The sequence below is a fragment of the Bos taurus genome, chromosome 13 (assembly GCF_002263795.3).
Source record: "Bos taurus isolate L1 Dominette 01449 registration number 42190680 breed Hereford chromosome 13, ARS-UCD2.0, whole genome shotgun sequence".
NCBI classification, from domain to species: domain Eukaryota; kingdom Metazoa; phylum Chordata; class Mammalia; order Artiodactyla; family Bovidae; genus Bos; species Bos taurus.
The window spans coordinates 67090011-67114662 of record NC_037340.1 but is presented as its reverse complement, the minus strand read 5'-3'; the positions used below and the strand labels follow the sequence as shown (position 1 = coordinate 67114662).

Here is a 24652-nt window from a genome sequence, read left to right as displayed (position 1 = left end):
CCATATATGAATATGGGCGCTTGTATCAATTATACCAACTTGTATCTGTTGGTTATAGCTGTGTAACAAACCACCCCAAACAAGTAGTATAAAACAGCAACCACTTATTATCACTCATGTGTCCACATATGGCTGGGGCTTGCCTGATCCAGGCTGGGCTTTGCTGGTGGCTCACCTTCAAACTGCAGGCTTGCAGGTCAGCTAAGTAGCCAGATTTGGGATTGTTGACCACCCCTTTCCTTCTGGCCCTGACCTGAATGCCTTCCCTTGTTCTACTCTACCTTGGACCAGCAGATGATAACCGAGCAAAGAGCTACAGGAGGGGAGGGAATCAGGATGTCTTAAGGAGGAGCATTCTAGGCAGAGGCAACAGCCAGTACAAAGGCCCTGAGGTGAGATTTTGCCTAGTGTTTGAAGAACAGGAAGAAAAGCAGTGTGGCTGGAGGGGGTGTGTGAGTGGGAAGGGGTAGCAGAGGAGGTCAGAGTTAGCCAGGACCTTAGTCACATGGGGCCAGGAAGGTCCTGGGAAGTGGCCACTACTCTTATTGTTATTGCTGCTATCACCTTCCATCCTCTTCTCCTGTTCCCCGCAGGACCCCCCATCCCTGGATGCAGCCATCCAGCACGCCCTGGCGGGCCTCTATCCCCCTTTTGAGGCAACAGCACCTACCATCCTGGGTCAGGTGTTCCGTCTCCTGGATTCTGACTTCCGGGGCGATGGACTGAACTTCCTCCTGGATTTCCTGATCCCTGCCAAGCGCCTGTGTGAACAAGTGCGTGAAGCAGCCTGTGTAAGTTGAAAGGGACATGAGGTCGGGGTACAAGCTCTCCCAGAAGGGCTGGAGGTGGGCAGAGAAGGAAATGGGCTGGTGTGTGTCTTGTTGAAGAGCACGAACTGAGGATGTGGGATGGTTTTCGGGTGTTAATTGCTTGCCCCCCAAAAGACTTAAGCCCCATAGATGGACAGGAAGGTCCCTTGGGCCTTTGCCCTCTGACATCTAGGAGTCAATCACATTTGCACTTTAAATAACAAGGAGGGAGGCCTGGGTAAAGCATCCATGTGGATTCTCTGGCCCCCAGGAATTGATACTGTGGACATCAACTGGCTATCTTGACTCAAGTGGGAAGCTTCAGTAGAAATAGTAGAGAATGTCCCAGACCTTCCTTGGAGCCCTTGTGGCATCAGAACTCTTGCTTTCCTCCCTGGGTGATGAATGAACGAATACCAACTTTGATCAATTAATAGGGACCGCCGAGAGCACCTGGTTGGCTCAGTAAGAAGGGATTCTATGAATGGTTAATTATGTCTTCAATGTTTAAGGATGCAATAGACGTACTAGTGCTTGTCTGACTCTTTGTGACCCCATGGACTGTAGCCTGCCAGGCTCCTCTATCCGTGGGATTCTCCAGTCAAGAATACTGGAGTGGGTTGTCATTTCCTCCTCCAGGGGATCTTCCTGACCTAGGAATCGAACCCATGCCTCCTGCACTGGCAGGAAGATTCTTTACCACTGAGCCACCTGGAAAGTCAATGAGACTCCTTCAAACCCAGATCTCAAGGAGCCCTCTCCTGAGGCAAAGTGGAAAGAAAAGTGTTTTAGGCAGAACTCATTGGCTGCAAATGACAGATCCTTACTTAGGTCAGGACAAGGTGATCCTGACATGAGTCTGAGGTGATCCACTAATCAGACCCCTTCAGGACTCTGTCTCTTGTCTCTGCTTCTACTGCTTGTCAGGATCATTCTTACAAGCTAGGTGTTTCCTCAAGGGTGGAGCCCAGGGCAGCACCAGGATCAAACCCTACTCTGAAGAAGAAAATGAACTCTTCCCCATCAGTTGCAGATAGAAAACCACAAGGGAGAATCCTGATTGGCTGGGCTTGAGCCTTCCACCCGTGCTTGGACCAATCATTGAGACAAGAGGAATGAGGTACCAGGATTGGCCAGGTTTGGATCCTGTGTCTATCCTTGGACCAATTATTGCAGCCAGAGGAATGGATAGGAGGACTTTGCAGACTTGAATCGTATACCTCCCTCTGTGCTCAGAGGGTGGAGATTGTTTTAAGAAAAGGGTAGGGAGAGGTCTTTGGAGACAAAAGCTTCATGGAACTTAACCTCATCCTTCAGAGTTGCTGATTCTGCTCTGCCCTTCTGTTATTCAATGCCCACCCCTAACTGCTCTAGCCTCAAGAATTGCTAAGAGCATCTTAGGTCCTACTAGCCTTTCCTGAGTTGCTCATATCTGTCAGGGACCTGGCATATCAGGAACAGAAATAAATGGAGGAATTATGTGCATCATTTCAGTGATAGAAAAGAATTGAATGCAGTTCAGGCTTAGGAGGCTAGAATAAGAGATGGTTGGAACTGGAAGGAAATAGGTCATTTCATTCTAGGTGCTTAGCACGGTGGCTAGCACATAGAAATAGCTCCATACACATTCACTGTTCTTGGACGAGAAGAAAGAGTCTCGCTGAAACACTGCAGCCAATTTCCACATATCCATGTTGACATTATTTAAGCTGTATCCTCCCCATCCTTCCCTCCTGGCTCAGTAGTAAAAAATCCGCCTGCCAATGTAGGAGGCACAGGTTTGATCCCTGGGTCGGGAAGTTCTCTTGGAGGAGGAAAAGGCAACCCACTCCAGTATTCTTGCCTGAAAAATCCCATGGGCAGAGGAGCCTGGTGGGCTACAATCCATGGGTTGCAAAAAGTCGAATATGACTGAGCCACTGATCACGCACACAGTGGTTCCCCATCTTTATTTCTTCTCCCTAATAAACTCTACATCTACCAGCTTCTTTTATTTGGCCATTAAAACTGCATTTGCACTGTTCCTTTCCCATTTATTCTGGGGGCAAAGATCACAATAGTTAGATTTTTTATATTTTAATTTATGGACAACTTTAATTGTAATTATAGGTGAATTTGTGTCACCACAGAGCAGGGAGTGGTGGCATGGAATTAATGTATGCCCCCAGGGGTCAGGTGCCCAAGGTTCAAATCCAGTCTCCATCACTGTGAAGTTGGGGGATCCGTGTCTCCTCTCTGAACTTCAGTTTCCTCATAAGGAAAGCAGGCATGTTAATAACACAGGATGTACATACCTCACTGAGATGATACACACAGCTTAGCACAGAACCTGGCATGAGGAAATTGTTCAGTAGCTGCTGGCTGTTACTTTACCACTGTCTCCTTTCTCCCTATGAACTCAGAATGCTCTGGCCTCAAAGTCTTTCTTTGTAACCACCAGCACCCAGACAGACAGCCACAATCAATGAAGCCTAGGGAGACTGGAGACAAACATATGGCTGATTCTAAATGTGAGCACAAGTCCTCCTTTTGCGGCTTTTCAGCTGTGTGATGATGAGGCTTTTTTTTTTTTTTTTTTTACCATCTCTCTGAGCCTTGATTTTCTCATCTGTAAAGTGGGAATGATAGTTCCTGAACTGCCTGCACTCCTGAATTACTGTGAGTCAAATAAGATGATCATAACAGTCATTTCTATGATGATTTGCTATTTGCAAAATACCACTCGGCTGTTTCATCTCATTCACTGAGAAGTGGAGGGAGGGGGAAAGATGCTGTAAACAGCAGAGGACTATATGAAGAGGGTGAAATAACGCACAGACTTGTGGTTTATGGATAGAAAGTTTCTTGGAGACAGCCAAATCTGTCGTGTAACTGAAATGAATTGGCTTATCAACAAGGCAGGTACAGGTATGGTCAGATCTCATCATTCCCCCAATTCATAATTCCAGAAAACACCTGCTTGATTCACAGGAAGTTCAGTGTCATTCTCTAAAAGTCTCCCATACACTCATCCAAATTACATGAGATTATTGGAGCTTATTCGATCTGCGGGAATCAGACTCTTTCCCAAAAGTCAGGAAGAGAAAGACCTGTTTTCAGTTTGGTGGAGCTGTTGTTTCTGTTGATGCCACTAGGTGTCACTGTTGAACACTGGGCCTGCACAGCGCCGACTAAGTGCCTGAGCATGCCCGAACATCTACACATTATATTTTATGCATTGCATTGTTTTTAAAAAAACATACATGTATTTATGATTTCACTTAATCCTCAAACCAACCCAATAATACCAATGTGTGTATTGGTATCTGAGCTCAGTCACTCAGTTGTGTCTGATTCTTTGTGACTCCTTGGATTGCAGCCAGCCAAGCTCCATCCATGAGATTTTTCCAGGCAAGAGTGCCTGAGTGGGTTGTCATTTCCTTCTCCAGGGGATCTTCCTGACCCAGGAATTGAAGCTGCATCTCCTGCATTGGCAGGCGGATTCTTTACCACATGGGAAAGTCCTAATAATACCAATATGAATCATTATTCCTATTTGCAAATAGGGAAGCTGAGGCTCAAAGAAATTATGTCATTTGCACAAGTTAGCAATTCAGACCTTGGAACCCATGTCTCCCTGGCCCTAAAGTGGAGGGTTCAACTTGAACTGGGTTGAGAGGAGTTTTGATGGTTGGAAAGGAGAAGGCAGCCAGCAGGACAATCCTCATGGAAAAGGCTCTTGCTAACTGGTGCCTGGCGCTCAGAGCTTTTCTCCCTTGGCCCAGTAGGTGAGCAAGTATTGGTATTTTCAAGGTCAGGGCCAGGACTAGGGGGAGCAAGAGGCATGGAGGGCCCAATGTTTAAGGAGGCACTCCTCTCGGGGCTGCATGACTTGCAGGATGCTGAGAGTGGGGCCTCCTTGGATGCTGTGTCCTAGGCACCTTTCTTGCCTCACCTGAGTCCTCGACTGTTCAACGTTCCTTCTGGGAGAGGGAAGGAAGAAACCCGTGGGCGGGGCTTTCAGAGCCCGATTCTCTGATGCTGTCTCCTCCTCTTTGCAGGCCCCCTACTCACACCGCCTCTTTCTGCACGAGGGCTGGCCACTGTGCCTGCGGGATGAGGTTGTGGTCCACCTGGCACCCCTCAATCCCCTCTTACTACGCCAAGGTGACTTCTACCTCCAAGTCGAGCCCCGGGAGGAGCAGTCCGTCTGCCTCACGATCAAGTGCCTCTCTGTGGACCTCCGCACAGTGGACGCGAAGCCTGTCCCTGAGTCATCCTATCCTTTACTTTTCACCCAAGCCTGGCTGGAGGCCATCAACAGTGACTCTGAGGGCAGTCCCCTACACAACTGCCTGGTAGCTTCAGAAGATGGCATGGCCCCTGTGCCCTGGACCAAGATAACCAGCCCAGAGTTTGTGGATGACAAACCCCCAGCAGTGCATCTCCTCTCCCCAGCCTGGGAGTCCCTTCAGTTAGAGGCACTGGATTTGAGCAGCTCTCAAGAGCTGCACCAGGCCAGGTGCCCAGACAGGCAGGTGCTGCTTGTCCAGAGTTTGGGCAAGGGCAGGACACACAGGAACAAGTACCCAGGACTCATCAAGGTGGAGCAAGCTGGACCTGGGGAGGTGGGCTTCAGGGTGGAGGACCTGGAGGGAGAGTATGTGGCTCTTCTGGACTTTTCCCAAGAGAGCAGAGAAGGGTCTCCCAGTAAGGAGGTGGCGATGCCCAGTGGGTGTCCTTTGGGGACACCAGAAGAGCTATCTGGAACTAAGGAAATCCCTTTCTCTCAAAGGATGCTTCCTCTGTCAGGGGCCAATGGAGAGCCTTCCTTGGAAAAATGGGCTTGTGAGAAGCCTGAAAGCTTGGGGGAGAAACCCTGTGTTTGGGGCTTGGGGAGAAAGGCTAATGATAAAGTCCCTACCCAAGACTCAGAACACCAGCCTCGAGAGCCATACCTCAGCATCTTTGTAAACCCACTGCATTGTGCATCTGGCCTCGGGACAGGTGGCTCAGAAGAGCCACCCGCCTCCAAGACACAGGGCATTCAGGGAAACTCAGAGAACGTGGTCCAGCTCAAGCCAGGACCAAAACAAGCACCCTCTCCCCGGCTCTGCCCAGCTTCTCCTCTTGCTGCTCCAGCCTCCAAAACCAAGATGGAAGAGAGGACCAAACAGGGCAATGGGAGACTTGCCAAACCTGTGACCAAGGCTGGTCGAAACACTTCCTCTTCTGGGTCACCCACTCCTGGGCTCAAATTCTCATTCTTAAAGGGGCAGAGGCAAGCCCCTGCGGCCCCAGAGAAAGCCTCACTCCAGCATGATGGGCCCTGGAAAGTCTTGTGTTCACTCTACTCACCCAAACCCAACCGAGCCAAGTGCTTAGGGAAAGGTAAGATGCCTGCATGCTCAGCTGGAGAGGGCAACTGTTCTCTAGATGTGATCAGGTGACAAGGTGGTGTAGGATGTCAGGGACGAGATTCATCTGGGCTGGGTCCATCTCAGGGGCTTAGAGCATGGGGTGGCATGTCAAGAAGCTTAAGGTCTCTTGAGCCTGTAATTGAGCAAGATTCTGTGGTTGTGTTGAGACAGCCTGAGTCTATACCCCAGTTTGGCCATAAACTGTCTGGGTGACCATGATCAATGACTTAACCTCTGTAAGGCCAGGTCTCCCTGTCTGTGCAGTGAGGATCTCGTCTGCCTCCTCGAGTTGTTTTGCAGTTCAAAGACAACACCAATAGTAAGGAGCTCAGCACAATGCCTGCCACATAGGAGATCAATATTGTAAGCGCTTATCGTTAGGCAGAATGTGAGAAAACATTTTCCCTGGGAAAATCCATCTTCTGCAATATTCTTTGTTGTTTATCCGCAGCTGGAACAACTCAGACCGAAACATCTGGCCTAGACGCTGACTCAGACCCAGTGACTGAGGAAAAGGCTGACTTCCCAGAAGCTTCTGCCGGCCCTCCAGAAAAAAGCCCCGCTCTGGACGAGGACCCCCCGGGGCTTGAGCCCAGGATTGGGGCCCTGAGCGTGGAGATATTCCATTCCAGGATTGCATGCCTGCCAGGTCCTCAGGGGCTGTAGGGGCGAGTGGAGGTGAAGGGGAGGGAGCGGTGGGGGTGGGGATGGGGTGGCTGAGAATCTTCAGATGTTGGTGGGTGTGGGGGAGCAGGGAAGGTCCTAGATGCCTGTGTTCTGGACCAGGCCTCCCTGGGACTCAGATTCTTCATCTTTCCAATGAAGGAGGTTAAAGCAATTTCTAGGTATTCCTTCATCCATCTATCCATTCCTCCCTCCCTCCCTCCATCCATCCATCTGTCTTACTTCCAGTGAGGCCATCAAGGTGAATGTCTTAGGTCAGGTTCCCTAGAAGCAAAGCTTAAGACAGGGATCCTTGGGGTAGTGATTTATTTTCCTGAAGGTTGCTTTCAGGGGAAGGGGAGTGAGGGAGGCAGGGCAAGGCAGGGGAGAAGCTAAGCCAGGATGTGACCTGATTCTCTGAGGGTGGGGCAGCTCTGGAGCATGAATTACATCACAGAGATTGTTCTATCTTAAGGTTCAGGGGCTGACCTGTTGTACACCTGGATCTGTGAGTCATCAGCAGCAGGCTGATCCTGGGATGAGGATGCAAGTGAACCCGTGACCCAGTTCAGCGGAGGGCAATTCTTCAGACAAGGGGACATCTCTGGGCCAATTTACAGCCTGTAACTACAGCCTCTGGGGGATGAGTGCTCTGACCTGATAACAGGGGTCTGATTGGGGTGTCAACGTCATCCAGTACTGAGAGTGTTATCACTCTTGTTTAACATTTTTTCATCTTTGCAATAAAGATTTATTGAGCACCTACTGTGCGTCAGACCCTGGGCTTAGCACTGAGGCTTCAGCAGAGAACCAAGCCTGCTCTCAGGAAGCATATTCTGGGAGTAAATTCAACAGGTTATTACAGTAGGTTATTATAATTCACAGTAAAATGTGACTCTGTGGCATTACAGGGGACTTTGGGAGGTGCGAGAGGCCCCTGGGCTGCTTGGGGTAGAGGAGAGGTCAGGCAAGACTTCCTGAAGGAAGTAACGTGAAACTCAGTCCTGTAGTATGAGTAGGTGTTATCTGTGTAAAACGGTGGGGATGGTGTTCCAGGCACAGAGAACAGCATGTGCAGAGTTCTCCAAGCAAGAGAAACCACTGTGCTTTCTGGGAACTGACTGTCCTGCAAGTCTGTTTTATTTCATAGACATCTAAGTTTCTGCGGACGTATCCGGGGGGACACTGATCTGTCATTTTGTTTTGTTTTCCTTTTTAAAAATATTTACTTATTTATTTGGCTGCCTCGAGTCTTCGTTCTGGCATGTGGGTTCTTTGTTGTGGGCGACTCTCTAGCTGCAGCACGTGGGCTCAGTAGTTGCAGTGCTGGGGCTTAGTTGCCCGTGGCATGTGGGATCTTAGTTCCCCAACCAGGGATCGAGCCCCTGTCCCCTGCATTGGAAGGCGGATTCTTAACCATTGGACCACCAGGGCAGTCCCTGCTCTGTCACTTTAAAACTCCTGGAGGACATTGTCTGTCTTCTTGGTCATCTTTGTTGAAGCTCAGGCTGTTTGTTCCTATATTGGTGCTAAGTTGCTTCAGTCGTGTCTGACTCTTTGCGACCCCATGGACTGCAGCCTGCCAGGCCCCTCCGTCCATGGAATTCTCAAGGCAAGAATACTGGAGTGGGTTGCCATGCCCTCTTCCAGGGGATCTTCCCTACCTAGGGATTGAACCTGCGTCTCTTATGTTTCCTGCATTGGCAGGTGGGTTCTTTACCACTAGCACCATCTAGGAAGCCCCGCCCCCATGTTAATTGTTCACAAAGTCTCACAATCCTTCTGTGTTCTAGATGGTTGCACCCGTGTGTAAGGCAACACTTGCGAAGGTGGTTAAGTTTGTTGAAGGCTTCATGAGCTACAAAGGGTCTCCCACACTTCCACACTGTGGAGGGTTGTACCTGCACGGAGTCGACAGTGCTCACTGAAGGGTGGCCTTGAGTGAGGTGACTCTGGGGGTCAGGGCTGTGAGTCCAGAGTGCAGGACAGGCCCAGTTTCCAGTGGCCAGGGCCTCTTTCCCCCTGCTAGACTTTCCCTTCCCCACAGTGTAGACAGACTGTGCTGACCCCCTGGGCCTCAGACTCTTGACCCTTGTGGGGAGCATGGGGCACACTGTCTGGATTCCTGGAACAGGAAATAGTCTGTGGAGAACTCATGGTTAGATGTCTGCAAGAATAAATAGTGGGACTTCCCTTGCGGTCCAAACTCTGCGTGCAGGGGGCACTGGTTCAATCCCTGGTCAGGGAAGATCCCGTATGCCGCGTGGTATGGCCAAAAAAAAAAAGAGTAAATAGTGACCTGTCAGCTGTGGAATGCACACTCACCACATGGGGGCTGAGATGAGGACAGAGATAATGGCTATTACAACTGCTGTTTATGAGGCCCTTGCCCTGTGTTAAATGTTTCTCAGGAACTGTTTCATTTAGTCTTTGAAATAGCCTAATCCGCTCAGTATTGTATTCTCCCCATTTAACAGATGAGGAAACACACTGACTTGTCTAAGGACACAGAACAAGTCAGTGTAGAACTGGGACTTCAGTTCCTGTCTGTGTGATCCCAAAGCTCATTCTGTGAGCTCTGTTCTGCCCAAGGTGCCCAGGGCAAGGGGTGCCCAGAGGAGGGTGAGGCTGCCTCCGCATGGAGGATGGTTTTGGGGATGACTTTTCTGAAGAAGTAGTTTTTGAACTGGGTCTTGAGGGATGAATGGGAGTTCAGATGGAGAAGAGAAAGGGCATTCCAGACAGAGGGACTAGTACAGGCAAAGCCTAGAGGCCACAGAGCAGGTTCCTATAGAAGGGGCTCCACCGAAGTGCTCACTGCTCATGTGTGTGCTTTCTCTTCCAGGCGGTCGGGACAGGGCGGGGCGGCCCCTGCTCCTGGTGTCGACCACCAAGGGCCCCTGGGAGGCGCCGTGGTGCACGGCCTCGGAGGTCACCAAACTGTTTTCTTATCTGTGCACCATCCCCAGGTAAGGGGCTGGGCCAGCCTGACCACCCCATGCCCCCTCGGCCCCTCAGCCCAGAGCCCAGCACCAGGTACCATATGAAGAGACATCACATCCTCTTGGTCCTGAGCCAGATGATGGGAAGAAAGCAGGACAGACCAAAAAAGCAGGATAGTCCCTGACACGGGGGCGTTCCCAGGCTGGTGGGGGAGATGGATGGTATGCAAGGAACCAGCCACGGACCAGCAGCTCTCGGGAGTGTTAGTGTGGTGAAGAAAACAGGGATATCGTAGATCAGTGCGGTTCTCAAACTCAACAGGCATTGGAACCATCTGGAGGGCTGTTAAAACACATGGTTGGGCCCCACCTCCAGAGTTTCTGGTTCAGTTGACTGGTCTGCATATGACCTGACAATGTGTATTTCTAACAAGTTTCCTGGTGATACTGATGTGGGTGGGCTGCAAACACATTTTGAGAGCCTCCGTTGTAAAAGGAAGGGCGAGGGGCGGTTAGTTTCAACTGAGAAATCAGGGAAGTCTTCCCTGAGGAAGTGATACTTGAGTTGGTGATGTACAGGGAAGCCTGGCATGCTGCAGTCCACAGGGTCGCAAAGAGACAGACTGAGCGACTGAACTGAACTGATCTGAATTATAAATATTTGTTGAACAAATGAAGGAAAGGGTGAATGGGTGAAGGAATGAATAAGCGAGAGAGCAAAAGAATGAGTGAGTGATGAGGCTCCCTCATCACTGATGATGAGTGATGACCAGGCTTATTTCTACCACCGCCCCTTCCCTCTACCTCCCATAAGACTTCAGGTTGGACTGCCTGGGGAAGAGATTCCATCTTTCCTCTGAGTCGCAGTGCCCAGGCAGAGGTGGGCTGGGGAGGGACTCGGGGGACCCTTTGGAACCTCCTCGTCCAACTCCACCCCATGGGAGCCAACACTGCCACCTGCTGGCCACTGAGATTTTTCTACCCTTTGTCCAAAGAGGAGTGGTTTTTCCCGTCTGAAGGGGAGATGGAATCCACCCCCGCCCCCTACCAATCTGCTGTGTGACCTGGGAGTGGTTACTTTGCCTCTCTGAAATGCCCCCTGAAAAAGGGAGATGACCAAGTGGGCTGTGAGGACCAAGCATGATCACAAAAAGGGAAGTGAGGTGCAGTGTGAACTGCGCATTTGTTGTTTTTCAGTCGCTCGGTCATGTCCGAGTCTTTTCGACCCCATGGACTGCAGCACGCCATGCTTCCCTGTCCTTCACCATCTCCCGGAATTTGCTCAAATTCATGTCCATTGAGTTGGTGATGCCATCCAACCATCCCATCCTCTGTCATCCCCTTCTCCTGTCTTCAACCTTTCCCAGTACCAAGGTATTTTCTAATGAGTCAGCTCTTCGCATCAGGTGGCCAGAGCACTGGAGCTTCAGCTTCAGCATCAGTGCTTCTAGTGAATATTCAGGACTGATTTCCTTTAGGGTTGCACCTGGGGATTTCCTTTAGCACTGCGCATGGGGTTCTCCTATGCTGGGCTTGCCTCTTCATTCCTGTTGTGAACCACCATTGCTGGGCACCTGCCCTGAGACAGGCTTCGTACTGGGTCGTGCTGGGGACCCCGATCCTCCTATATTTGGCCTTGACCTCTATGGGTGCCCAGGCTGGCAGTGGAGGCAGGGGTGGAAATGAACTTCCCTCCCAGTATGGGCACAGCCAGAAGCAGGTGAGGACCTGAAGTCAGAGCCCTGGCCTCACCTCCAAGAGCCTCCTCTCACTGTGTGCTATGTCACTGCCCAGTACCTCAGTTTCCCCTCTCACGACAGTGATAACAGCAGACATTGACATCCCTGTTTCTAATCCATCAGTCCTCATCACAGCCCCCGGAAGCCTACACTATCATTAGCCCCATTTACAGCTGGGAAACTGACTTCTAGAGAGGTGAAACAACATGCCCAGGTGACTGCCACAGCTCCACATCTCACACTGGCCACCTCTGGCTTTGGTCTGTGACTTGGGTGGTTGTAAGACTTGAAGGCAGTTGGGGGTTACTTTCCCAGTCTGATCGAATGGCCAGGGTAATTGGAACCACAGACTGCCTGGCTCCACCCCCTACCCACTGGACACATTTCTTGGAGGACGAGCAGGGGTGGAAGTGAAGCATCCTTACTGACAATTGAAACTGTTTGGAAAATCCCAAGGTAATCACTGAAAAGTACCCTGTGAACCGGTGAGGATGTTTGGGCTGCAAGTAACAAACTCCAACTCAAAATGTCTTATCTGATACGGAAATGTAGCAGTCTTTGTCTCTGCCTTATAGCTCTTTGTAAGAACATTTTAAAGGAGAAAATGTCTTTCCCAGAAGTCTCCAACAAACATCTCCTCACATCTCATTGGCCAGAAAATGTCACATGGTCCCTATCTAAACCAATCATTGGCCAGGGGAATTGGGTCAGCTGTTGGCCTCAACCAATCAGAATCCAGGCCCTGGGGGCGGAAGGGATGTGGTTATAGGAAGAAAGTTGGATTCTTGAACAAAATGAGCCTTCTCCCCCAACAAAAGGGGTGAATGAAGGTTGGGTGACTCACCTACTGCAACTGGGATAGTAGCATATAGTTTATGATTATTAGGGTGTCTGAGAGAGCTGTGTGAGGTACTGTAGGAGGCCTGAAGAGGGAGCAATACGCTCTGCCTGGAGAAGAATCATGGAGGGCTCTCTGGAAGTGGTGTGTGTTGGGGGCTTGGGGAGGCACTGGAAATTTGTCTTGTAGGATGAAGAGTGCAGTAGTACCCAGGTTTTTGGCAGCCAGTTTCCCTCACCTTCCACTGGGTCCTTCCCCTTCGAGGGCCTGATTCAACCAATAAGACTGCCAATTCTGTTTACCACCCACAGGCCTGAAGATAAAACTAAGGGGTTGGCAGTTGTGATTGATGCTAGGAAACAGCCCCCACATCCCGGTCTGGTCAGTGCCCTGCAGGCCACCCAGGTGAGTGGAAGTGGACAGCCTCAGCCTACCAAGTTTTAGAAGCACTGGAGGCCTTTGGATATTCACAGATCCTGGGGATGCTCAGAGCTAGGACTGGGACCCCAGGCAGGGAACCTTAGTTGCAGATAATAGAAACCCCAGCCCAGGGGATTTCCCTGGTGGTCCAGTGGGTAAGACTCTGTATTTCCACTGCAGGGGGCTTGGGTTCCTTTCCTGTTTGGGGAGCTAAGATCCCACATGCTGTGCAGCAAAAGAAACCCCAACCCAAACATGCTTAAAGACAAAGGTCATTCATTGGTTGATGTGACTCAGTCTGGAAATTAAATCCAGCCTCAAGTATGACTTGATTTGGGGGCTCAGATATTGTCCCCAGGATCTGGTTTCTCTCCCCATTTCTGGCTCCATTCCTCCGGGAGAGTGCCATTATCAGCCAGGACCCACTCTTTTGGCTGTGCGGTCCCCACCGTCTCTAATTTCATATGATCTGTCATTTAAATCCAAAAGAAAAGAGCAATTCTTTTCCCAGAAGTCCCAGCAAAAGCTTTCTTGAGGACCTTCTTAGCCCCCGTTGGCTCAGGTGTCCATCCATTAGTCAACCTCTGTGGTCAGGGGACTGTGGCACACTGATTGGCTGAGGTTTAGCTCACGTAAATCTCACCAACTCAGAATGGGGCAGGGAAGAGATTCATAACTCACCAGTACAGGCAGCAGCATAAACGGAAGCTTGGGATAAGCTCACCTTGTGGTCTGACCTCCACCCCATCTCCTCCTACTTCTCCCTTTATGGATGGGGAAACTGAGACCCAGAGGGGGCGGGGCACCCAGAAAGTTTGCAACCCAGCTTGAACCTGCTGTTCCCTTGACTTCCGATGACTCCCAATAAATCATTTGACTCATCCTCCAAATAAGGATCCCAGGCCTCCCTTCCATGTGGATCCCAGGCATGCGGAACCCTTACCCTGTCCCCATGACCCATTTGCCCGCATCTTAGAGGGGAAGCTCGGTGAGGGCCTAGGCAGATCAGCTCTGAAATGGTTCTCTCTGACAGGCGCTGGTCCCAGCCTCCATCCGTGCCATGCTTTTCCTGGGGGAGAAGGAGGCAGCTCTCCAGCTGGAGGCACTACCTGACATCCAGGTAAGGGGAAGGCAGCATTGGTTGAGGTGCAGAGGAGTTGGGCTTGTGCTGAGCTGGGGTGAAGAATGGTGGCCCTGGAATAATAGAGTGCAAGTCAATTAGATATGAGGCCTGGATGCTACAAGGCTCCTGCCCAGCCCCCATGGTGTGCAAGTGTGCTCAGTCACGTCTGATTCTTTGCGACCTCATGGACTGTAGCCTGTCAGGCTCCTCTGTCCATGGAATTCTCCAGGTGAGAATACTGGAGTGGGTTGCCATTTCCTCCTCCAGGGGATCTTCCCGACCCAGGGATTGAATCTGTGTGCCCTACATTGGCAGGCAGAATCTTTACCACTCAACCACCAGGGGTGCCTACAGATTTCTTGGGGAATCACTGGTTCCCCAAGTACTGATTAAGTGGTTCTGGGTTGGGCCTGGGATTCTGCATTCTAGCATGTTCCTAAAGTGCTGCTGGGACTGCTGGTCCGTGGAGCACACTTGAAAAATCAGGGATGAAAAATGGGCTCAGAACCCCACAGAATTCTCCCCATCCCACACTTAGGTATGTGGAGCTGTTTGTACTATAAACCTCAAGCTTCACTACCTGGGAAAAACAGTCAGCTAGTCCCTGCTCCACATCTTAGTGGGTACCGTTAGGATTTGGCGACTTTTCTCAACATCCCCAAGAACATCTCCATGGGTCTCCAGAAAATGGTACAGGACTGCAGAGGAGTTGCACGACAAGGGTCAGCTTTAATCGGTTTGTGTGATTGCCTGGACAACTGTGCTGGAAAGAGCCCAGCTCAGAGGGAAGGAGTGCCGTGATCGATTAATGATGTCTGCCTCCATCACAGGCTAGGAGAGTGGCAGTATGAGCGCTGTTTATTTGCTATTCCTTACACAGGGTCTGGCTCTCAACTTTGATTTATCAGTGTTTCCAGAGAAAATTCTTTGCCCAGAAAGCAACTCTTAAAGCCAGGGACAGTCTTACCCATGGGAGGTGGAGAAATGCTGGGGCATGGATCTGGGCAGGACCTTCTCAGACATTGGTCTCTACATTGAGTTCCCTCGTCAGAATGACTTTTTTTTTTTTTTTTTGGTCTGCAGGTAGAGGTGCTGACCTCACTGAAGGCCCTGAGCCACCATGTGGACCCCAGCCAGCTCCCTACGGCCCTGGAAGGCCCCTTCCCCTACTGTCATGGCGAGTGGGTGCAATTCTTCCAGGTGTCTATCATCACAGCCTTCACCCCACGCCCTCATCCCTTCTCTTTCCCCATTCTCTATCCCGTTCCATGGATCCACCTGAGCTTATCTGGTTCAAAAACAGTCATTCAACAAACACTGATAATGAGGGTGGAGAGTGGAGTGAAGAAGAGCTCAGGCTCTGGGGCCTGAAGGCCTGGCTCCCACCCCCAGCTCTGCTGTGTGACCTTGGGGAAGTTATACGCCATCTCTGAGCCCTTTTCCTCAATGACAGAATGGGGGTTAAGAAGACTACCTCCTCCTGGGGCTAGTGTGAGACTTGAGTTAAGGTGGGTAAAGAGCTTAGAAGAAAGGGTGTCTGCCACATGCTAAGAGTAATGTGAGTGTTACCCACAAATACATTTACAGGCATCTGCTTTGTGGACACACAAATCTCGGGGAACTCGGGGTCTGGTGGGGGAGGCAGGCGTGCTCCCTCCTGTAAGAGAGAGGAAGTAAGGAAGCTTCCAAGGGTCTGCTGCTTTCCCATGTGACCTCAGTCCCTACTCACCCCAACCCTGCAAGGGGGCATCTCATGCCTGGTTTAGCACATGAGGACGCACAGGATGGGCACGACTTCTGCAGCAACACAAAGGTGCTTATGGGCTTAAGCCACTCGAGGACCAGTGCTGAGAGCCAGCCCTGGGCTTTCTCTAGCCCAGGGCAGCTCGATTTCAGCACTGTTCCTACTTGGAGCTGGATAATTCATGTTGGGGGTGAGCTGTTTGCACACTGTCACACGATTAGTACCAGCCCTGGACCCTACCCACTCTGACGATAACTTCCTCCAAATGATGACAACCAAAAATGTCTCCAGACATCTCCCTGTGTCCCCTGGCGTGGGAGACCAGCCCCACAGAGACTCACCGGTCTCTAGTCTCACATGGCCGTTTGCTTGCTTGCTTTTGGCCTACGCTCTTCTTTTTAATTGGATCTATTTTCAAACAGACCGTACGTTCAAAATTCAATTAGTACAGAAGGGTATAAACTGAAAAATCTCTTACCCTACTCGTCCCACAGGCTCCCAGTTCCCCTCTCCAGAGATCTCCAGTTCCTCTAGGGGCTTTTAAACTATATTTTTGCTTTAATGCCTTCCCTTTAAATTGAATCTTACCTATAGATCCAGCCTATAGAGGCTTCCCTGGTCCTTCAAATTGTAAAGAATCTGCCTGCAGTGCAGGAGACCTGGGTTCGATCACTGGGTCAGGAAGATCCCCTAGAGAAGGGAATGGCAGCCCACTTCAGTATTCTTGCCTGGAGAATCCCAAAGAGAGAGGAGCCTGGTGGGCTACAGTCCATGGGGTCGCAAAGAGTTGTACACAACTGAGCAATTAGCATTTTCACTTTCATAACGCTAATAATGAAGATGATTAAGGATGCTATTCTAAGTGCCTGGAACAAATAAACCCATTTAGTCTTCACACAAGCCTCTAAGGCAGGAACTACTGTGCTCCCATTTTATAGAGGCAGTGGAGGCACAGAGAGGTTAAGAAACTTGCCCAAGGCCTCACAGCTAGCAAGTGGTAAAGCCAGGCTGAAGTGGGACCCAGAGAGGATGGCCTCCAACCCTGCCATCTCACCCCTCCTACCGTTCCCTCCCCCACCATATCCCCAGTGGCCTGGGAGTAGGTCAGACCTGTCCTCTGTCTTTTCCCCTCTCATTTCTATCATGAGTGGTTCTCAAACTGTGGTCCCTGGACCAGTAGCATCAGCCTCACCTGGGGACCTGTTAGAAATGCACACTCTCATGACCCACTGCAGAGAAACTAAACCAGAAACCTGGGAGGAGGGCTCAACAGCCTGGATTTTTAAAAAAATAATTCTCTTGATATGGACCATTTTAAGATTCTTCATTGAATTTGTTACAGTACTTCTTCTATTTTACGTTCCGGTTTTTTGGCCAAGAGGCATGTAGAATCTTAGCTCCCCGACCAAGGATCAGACAGACCTGCATCCCCTGCATTGGAAGGCGAAGTCTTAACCACTGGCCAACCAGGGAAGTCCTGCAGCCTGGATTTTAACTGGCTTTCCAGGCGATTCTGATGCAGCTAACGTTTGAGAACCACCAGCCTGCATGTCCTCCTGGTGGGTGGAGGGGAGCGGCGTCCTCTTCGCAGGCTGACACCCCCACTCTGGGCCTCCTGTCCTGCAGAAGCTGGATCCTTTCCTCGTTGACCTTCGCCAGGCCTCCTGCCTGCTAAAGGCTTCCATCAAAGAGTTTGAGAAGGGTGAGCCCCCTGGAGGGGTGCAGGTGAGCCAGGGGCCAGAAGTGGGGAAACCACAACACACCCCCGATTCCATGGACTAAGGGCTCAGTGAAGGGCCCTTAGTTTTCATTCATTCATTCAGCTGATGTTTATTGGACAGTTAATATGTGTCACGCCCTGGAGACCCAGCCTGGGGTCCCTGCCTTCATGGGGCTCATGGTGCAGTGTGAGAGGTCATTAAAAAAAAAAAAGTAGACAGAAATGGACATGTCACTACAAGTAATGCTAAAGGCTATGAAAGTAAGATTGAGAATAATGGGGAAGAAGGGTATTGAAGCTGAGCCTTGAAGGATGAGATGGAACCCTGGGAACAGGAACAGGACTGTGCTCCAGGTAGAGGGCAATCATGTTCAAAGGCCCTGAGGCGGGGCTGTGCTTGGTATATTTGAGCAAGGAGGCCAGTGTGGAACAAAGTAAGGGAAAGGGAGGAGACCTTCTGGGTCCACAGCTGTATTAGGGAGAAGCTGGGTTGGGATTTGATTCTAAATGGGAAGGGAAGCTGCTGGAGAGTTCTAAGCAGCAGTGGGATGATCATATGGGCCCTTTGAGATCTATCTGGTTGCCATACAGAGAACAGACTGCAGGGGGAGCCAGGGTGCTATGGGGAAATCAGCAGAGCCCTGGGATGGGTGTACCAGTAAGAGATGATGGTGCTTGGACCAGTGAGGTTGCCATGGTGATGAGAGGAAGGTTGGTTTGAGGAGATGTTTTAGAGATAGAAAGGATGGACTTTCCGTAAGACCTTGAATGCCCAACTGGGGGAGTCAGATAGGATCAGGGTGTGGGGAGCCCTGGAAGGTTATAGAAGGAGAGTGGGAATTGAGCCTCAGGCTACTTCCCTACCCTGGCAGGAGGCCTCCAGGTGTCTGAGCAAGTCCAAGGAGCTGATGGAGGCAGTGCTAAGGGACCCAGGCCTGATGAGCCTCCAGCGGGAAGGCGGAGCCACCCTGGCCAGGCTGAGACAGGAGGGTAGCAGGCTGAACTTCAACCCGGACGTCAGGTACAGGCACCAGGCTTTTCCTCCCCAACCACATTATGTTCCCTGGGTTGGGACTCAGAGCTGGGGCCACTTTGCTGAGGGGTCACATAGGGTGGGCTCCGAGGATGTACAGAATCGGGGTGTTTGCAGTGCCCATATTCCAAGCTGAGGCTTGTACCTCAGCAAGTCCCTTCTCTGTGGTCTTCCTAAGCCCAGGCATTGGAGGACAAGCTCCCCCTGCTTCCGGTCACCATCATAGACCAAGCACTATCTCTGACCTAAACCCTGGGATGAGTGCCTTCAAGAGCTTGTCTCTTATTCCTCATAAGATTACATGAGGCCTGCCTCCTCCTATTTGGCTGATGGATGCTGAGGCTGAGAGAAGGGAAGTAAGAGCCAGGCCACATGAGCACTAACCCCCAAACTTCCCTGCCTGCCGTGGCAGGGGCCTGAGAGAACTTCACGGTGTGTTAAGGTCTCAGAACCAGAGAGCAAACTGCACATTCCTAGAAAGTACCAATTTTCTTAAAGTTAGGGATGGGGTGGGGTGCAAATCAGCAATTAAATCAGCCAGCAATTGTAAAAATTTTGTCTCTGTTAGAACGAGCACAATTACAAAGTTTGCATAAGCTTCCAAGAACGTTTTGTTTATTTAACCAACCTCAAACAGCACTTAGTATGAGCACAGCATTGTTCTAAGGGCCTCGAGAATGTTAACGTGTTTAATTCCCACCCACACAGTGTATCCTAGTACCGTCCTTATTTTACAGTGGAAGAGCCTGGAGCTCGGAGAGAGGATAAATGACTTGCCCAAGGTCACACAGCCAGGACATGAACCCAGGCAGCCTGGCCCAGAATCTTGAACACACCACCCTGAGCTGTGCCCACAGACAGATTCATGCAGATGCGAGTGCTGGGCAGCGGCTCCTGGAGGTGGAGTCATCTCCCTGCCCCTCACATGGCCTGGTGGGGCTGGCACTGCCTTTCCCAGCACGCCCCTGCCTGCCTGGTTGGGCTCCGGGGCCTCTTTGGTTCGCCATAGGCCCGTCCAGATCGCTGGCCACCAGAAGCTCCACCAGGGGGCGCTGTGGTCCCATGTGAGCCACTCCGCGCGTTGGTTCTGCAGCTCCTGCCTGTCCCCAACTTCCTCCCTCCCTTTGCCAGACTGCCTGGCATTTTCCATCCTGTTCACTCACCCGGGGCGCTCACCTATTCCCTGGAAGGGTAGTGACCCGTGGGAACCTGCGGTCAGATGAGGCTCCCTCCAGGAGAACAGACTCTCCTTCCCTCTCCTCTTTTACCTTTTCCTTCCAAAGGATCGCTAGGGCAGAGGAGGGCGCAACCACCTTGTGAGGTGGGTTCTGTTACCCTACTTGTTATAGCTGAAGAAACGGAGTCCAGAAAGGGTGAGGAATTTGCATAAGCTCCTCTTACTGGAAGGTAGCAGGCCTGGGGTGTGAACTCAGATCTGTCCACCTCGGTTCCTACCTTCCTAGGGAAAAACAGGGTCATTTGGTTTCCCTCTGTGGCCTCTGGTCCTCCCAGTCGCACAGAAGGCCAAGGCTGAGGCCCAGAGAGGTGTGGGGACCCGCCCAAGGTCACACAGCAAGTCAGCAGCTGAAGCACCCAGGCCAAGGCCACAGAGTTGGAGGGAGTTAGGGAGGCAGGTCTATGCTGGGCAGAAGTGCAGGGAGTGGGGGGCAAGGGATCAACATCTTGGGTTTTCGCTCACCCTCTGTGGCCTCCCAGGAGCCATCTGGCAGAAGCTGCCGCCCTGTACAGCCTTGTGGATGAGCAGCTGCACGTCCTGGCCACTGTGTCCAACCACCTCCTGAGAAGGCTGGAGCTCCGTGTCCGTCTGGGCCGCCTGGAAGCTGCCATCCACCAGGTGAGAGTGGGGAAGGAGGAGGCTGGCCCAGGAACCTGAGGGTGGAGGTGGGGCTCCTGCCGCTCCAGGCCCCGCCCCAGCCAGGCGCTTTGCTCTGGTATAAAGATACCAGGTTGGCACTTCTTGGAGAGCCAGGTAGGGGTTCTTGGAGCATACAACGTGCACTCCGTAAGTGTGCTTGGTGACTGAGGACATAACTCAAGACACTGCGTTTTTTATATATGTATATAATTTTGTATATTTATTTATTTCTGGCTGTGTTAGGTCTTCATTGCTGCGCGGGTTTTTCTCTAGTTGCGGTGAGCGGGAGCTACTCTCTAGTTACGATGCACAGGTGTCTCGCGACGGTGGCTTCTCTTGTTGCTGGCTCTAGGTTTGCCGGGCTCAGTAGCTGCAGCTCCTGGGCTCTAAAGCACAGGCTCATTAGTTGTCGTGCACAGGCTTCGTTGCTCCGAAGCACGTGGGATCTTCCCCAACCAGGGATCAAACCTGTGTCTCCTGCATTGGCAGGCAGGTTCTTTACCGGTGAGCCATCAGGGAAGCCCCCCAGAAGCTGCATTTCTTAAATACCAGCTTTGTCCCAAGCCCTGGGCTGGAGCCTTTGCGACCATCACCACTTTTCAGCCTCATCCCTGACCAGCAACACAGGGAAGACTTTAGGATTTCGCCTACTCACTGATGAGGAAACGGGGTCTGGGAGACGTTATGTCACCTGCCCTTGTCGCACACCTGGGGGTCTGATCCTGGAGCCCACACCGGGCACCATCCTGTCCAACTGCCAGTGCCTAGAGCCACCACCTCCCTGCATGCTCGGGGTCGTGGAGCACAGGGTGCCCGGAGCCAGACGGCCTGGGTTCCAGTACCGGTTCCAGCACTTACTAGTGGTGTGATCTAGACAAGGTGCTTAACTATTCAGTGCCTAGATTTCCTCATCTGTTAAACGGGGGATGAAATTAGTGGCCACACGGGGCTTTGTGAGGATAAAGTAGGTGAGTATGTGCCCTTTAAGACACCCCGGAATACGAAGAGGACTCGTGGGATCGAGAGCCATTTTACCCCATCTGTCCCTCATTGAATCCTCATGTCGCCAGAATCGAGGGCGGGGGATTTCAGGCCAGGTCAGTGGGCCCCCAAATGACTGAGGACAAGACCTCAGCCTCTCACGAAATCGGGAGGCTGGCCAAGGGATATTTCCTCAGCAGTCCCTCACATCCAAACCTCCCTCCCTGCTCCAGGTCAGCCACTGGATGGAGCAGGAAGGAAGCCGGTGCCTGCAAGTGCTGACCCCCAAGGACGGAAGCTTGGACACAGTGGAGAAAGCCCACGCAGAGTTTGAGGACTTCTTCCTTCAGGCTGCGGTGCATTCCTGAGACTGAGGGACAGGATGGGAGCAGATGGAGAGGACCAGAGCAGGGTGGGGGTGGCACTGCTGGGAAAAGTTGCGAAGGTGGGGAAGTACTAGAAAGCTGCTCAAGACAGTGAGGGAAGAAGCTTGGATCACAAAGGGCTTGGCTTAGATATTGTCTCTTCCAGGAAGCTTTCCCTGACTACCAAGTCCAAAGATGACCGATCTCAGAATCCCTGACAGATTTCTTAAAATACAGATTCCAGAGTCCTACTCTAGCCCTACTGAATCAGCCTGGGAGGTGGGGGAGTCTGCCTTCTGATGTGCTGGGCCCTGGGGCCCAGGGCAATTCAGCCCCTGTTTTAACCCCCAGGGAACTTCCAGGGCAGTTTTGTTTTTTTTTTTTTTTGGAGGGTGGGTTGGAGGGGCAATGGGGAAATAGTCAGAAGGGGAACACCATGGTAACATAGATGAGAAGCCTCTAACTCAGACTCTGGAGTCAGGGAATTTTTCCAGAAGAAGGTGACACTAAGTAGAGTCTCAGTGGGCAAAGTGAACCCCGGATTCCCATTTTATAGATGAGGAAACTGAGACTCAGGAAGTCTCATATCTTGGTAGAGAGGCTGGAGCTGAGTGGACACCCTGCCCTCCCCACTCAGGCCCAATACCGCCGCGGCCTGGAGCTGTGCAAGCAGGCGGCCCAGCTGGCAGCAGCAGCCAGGGCTGGGGAGGCAGGAGGGACCGAGCTCCCGGAGCTGGCAGCCTTTGCCTTCACCCAGCGGGCCTTCCAGGCGAAGCTGACCCACTTCTACATGGCGGCCGAGCGGCAACGCACAGACCTGGAGACGCTGCTCCACCTGCACCACTTCTGCAAGAAGGTGAGCCTTCCAGCCTAGGCCTCCCACCCCTGCCCCCAGCGCCTGGGAGGAAGGGTGGGCAGGAGTGGCCAGGCGCAGTGCTAGGCTCTCTTTCATTCCACAGTCATTTCCATAGCAAAGAGAGTTAGCTGCATTTTCTGAAAGGGAAGCAAGGTTTGCAAGATGAAGTTACCCCCCTAAACCAGGTCCGGCTGATCTCTGAACCCGGTTTGTCCCACTACACAGGAGCCTCCCCGGGACACGAACTCTCAGAGGACCCTCGGAAAACATCTGCTTCTTAAGTGATGGGTTTAGGGGCACGTTGTTGTCGTTCAGTTGCTCAGTCGTGTCAGACTCTTTGTGACCTCATGGACTGCAGCACGCCAGGCTTCCCTGTCCTTCACCATCTCCCAGAGTTTGCTCAAACTCATGTCCATCAAGTCGGTGATGCCATCCAACCAGCTCATCCTCTACGCCCCCTTGTCCTCCTGCCCTCGATCTTTCCCAGCATCAGGGTCTTTTCCAGTCAGTCGGCTCTTTGCATCAGGTGTCAAAGTATTGGAGCTTCAGCTTCAGCATCAGTCCTTCCAATGAATATTCAGGGTTGATTTCCTTTAGCATTGACTGGTTTGATTTCCTTACTATCCAAGGGACTCTCAAAAGTCTTCTCCAGCACCACAGTTCAAAGACATCAATTCTTCAGCGTTCAGCCTTCTTTATGGTCCAACTCTCACATCCATACATGACTACTGGAAAAACCATAGCTTTGACTATCTGGACCTTTGTCGGCAAACTGATGTCTCTGCTTTTTAATATGCTGTCTAGGTTTGTCATTGCTTTTTGGAGCCTGGGGATTTCTGAGAATCTGAGCAAAGTCATAGACTTTCCCTCCACATGTAGACCTTTGCAGGCAACTTCATGGGGTGAGAACCAGGCTGAGAACCTTGATCTAGTCCCACCTCTCTGTTGCAGAGCTGGGGCAACAGGAGGAAGAGGGGTAATGCCTCGTGGGTTAAGGGTATCTGGAAGCTTCTCTCCCCTGTTTACTAAATTTAGCCAGTTTCATCCCCATCAACCTTCTCTGGAGAAAGCAAGCTAGCTCCAGCACTGAGGCCTTCTCACTGGCTGTTCTCTCAGGCTGGAAAACTTTTCCCCTTGACGGGCTGGCTCCTTGCCTTTGGTAAGTCTCAGCTCGTATGTCCCTTCCTCACAGAGGTCCTGCCTGAGCCCGCAGCTCCTGCCCCACCCACCACATTCTCTCTCATCACCCTGTGCTGATGACTTCATGGGGCTCTTTGCAATCAGCTTATCCTGTGGCTCCATCACCTGCTCGCCTCTCCCTTATCTGTCACTGTGAGCTGGGCTCCTCCAGCAGGGACCAGGTCCGACTGGGTCCTGGTTCTATCACGGTGCCCAGGGCAGGGTCAGCACCCAGAGGAGGCTCAGTAATTGGTCACGTGAATGGAGGAAGAGTGAGGAGTCTGGTGTAGGGAGAAGGGCTGGGGGGCGTGCAGGAGCCCAGAGTCTTTCGGAGGTCGTACAAGACAGGAGGGGATGGCCTTAACCTTCATTCCCACCTGGCCTGTCTCTCAGCATTCAGCCTGGGTGTTCAGCCCCGTTCTCCTCTCCGGCTTTGAATTTTAATCCGCACAATAAGCAGTGGGGCAAGATGGTTTCTGAGGTGCTGTCCACCTCTGTCTGGCTTGGCCTGGAATATCTGGTCCCAGACAGACAGACAGCCGGACGGCTCAGTGCTGGGCTCAGCCCCAGATGGAGAGCGTGCGGGCGGCAGCTTTGGCACTAAATAATAATAACACGATTGTACCGCTAAGGGAGATTTATGGAGCCCTTTCCCAGCCATGAGCTCAGTGTGCTTCCGCGAATATGAAGCCATTTATCTACAGACAAGTTCCTTTAATCCGCGGAAGGATGGTCTCCTCGGAGAAAATGGTTCTTCAGTCCCCACCGCCTAACGACTCGCTGTCGGCTTCTAAATTAATGGAGAGAAAGATTATGTTTTTCACGAGCTGCTGGAAATGTGTTGGCTCTTTGCGGCCTGCAGACATTTTGTGGGTGACGTGGGGGCAGGCAGAATCCCCAAAGAGGGCCTGACCAGAGTGAAGGGGCTTCCAGGCCAGGTCTGGCTGACAGTCTCCCCATGGAAC

The 24652-nt window shown here is 51.6% G+C and overlaps 1 protein-coding gene and 1 long non-coding RNA gene across 2 annotated transcripts in view; one reads left to right on the top strand and one right to left on the bottom strand.

Annotated features, from left to right (window-relative positions):
• The window catches only part of KIAA1755, a 38908-nt gene that overhangs the window by 12334 nt on the left and 1922 nt on the right, over window positions 1-24652 (top strand). Inside the window, exons 2-13 of the mRNA XM_003586816.6 lie at window positions 594-791; window positions 4850-6179; window positions 6660-6857; window positions 9717-9840; window positions 12702-12795; window positions 13844-13930; window positions 15017-15133; window positions 17304-17402; window positions 18270-18418; window positions 20147-20285; window positions 21521-21643; window positions 22290-22508. Of these exons, the coding sequence (XP_003586864.3) occupies window positions 594-791; window positions 4850-6179; window positions 6660-6857; window positions 9717-9840; window positions 12702-12795; window positions 13844-13930; window positions 15017-15133; window positions 17304-17402; window positions 18270-18418; window positions 20147-20285; window positions 21521-21643; window positions 22290-22508 (2877 nt within the window). The remainder of the gene's footprint in view (window positions 1-593; window positions 792-4849; window positions 6180-6659; window positions 6858-9716; window positions 9841-12701; window positions 12796-13843; window positions 13931-15016; window positions 15134-17303; window positions 17403-18269; window positions 18419-20146; window positions 20286-21520; window positions 21644-22289; window positions 22509-24652) is intronic.
• Window positions 674-20218, bottom strand: LOC104973875 (uncharacterized). The gene is made up of 3 exons (XR_810846.4): window positions 20130-20218; window positions 13754-14004; window positions 674-761 (listed from the first exon to the last, which is right to left on the bottom strand). It is a non-coding gene; the product is annotated as an uncharacterized lncRNA (long non-coding RNA).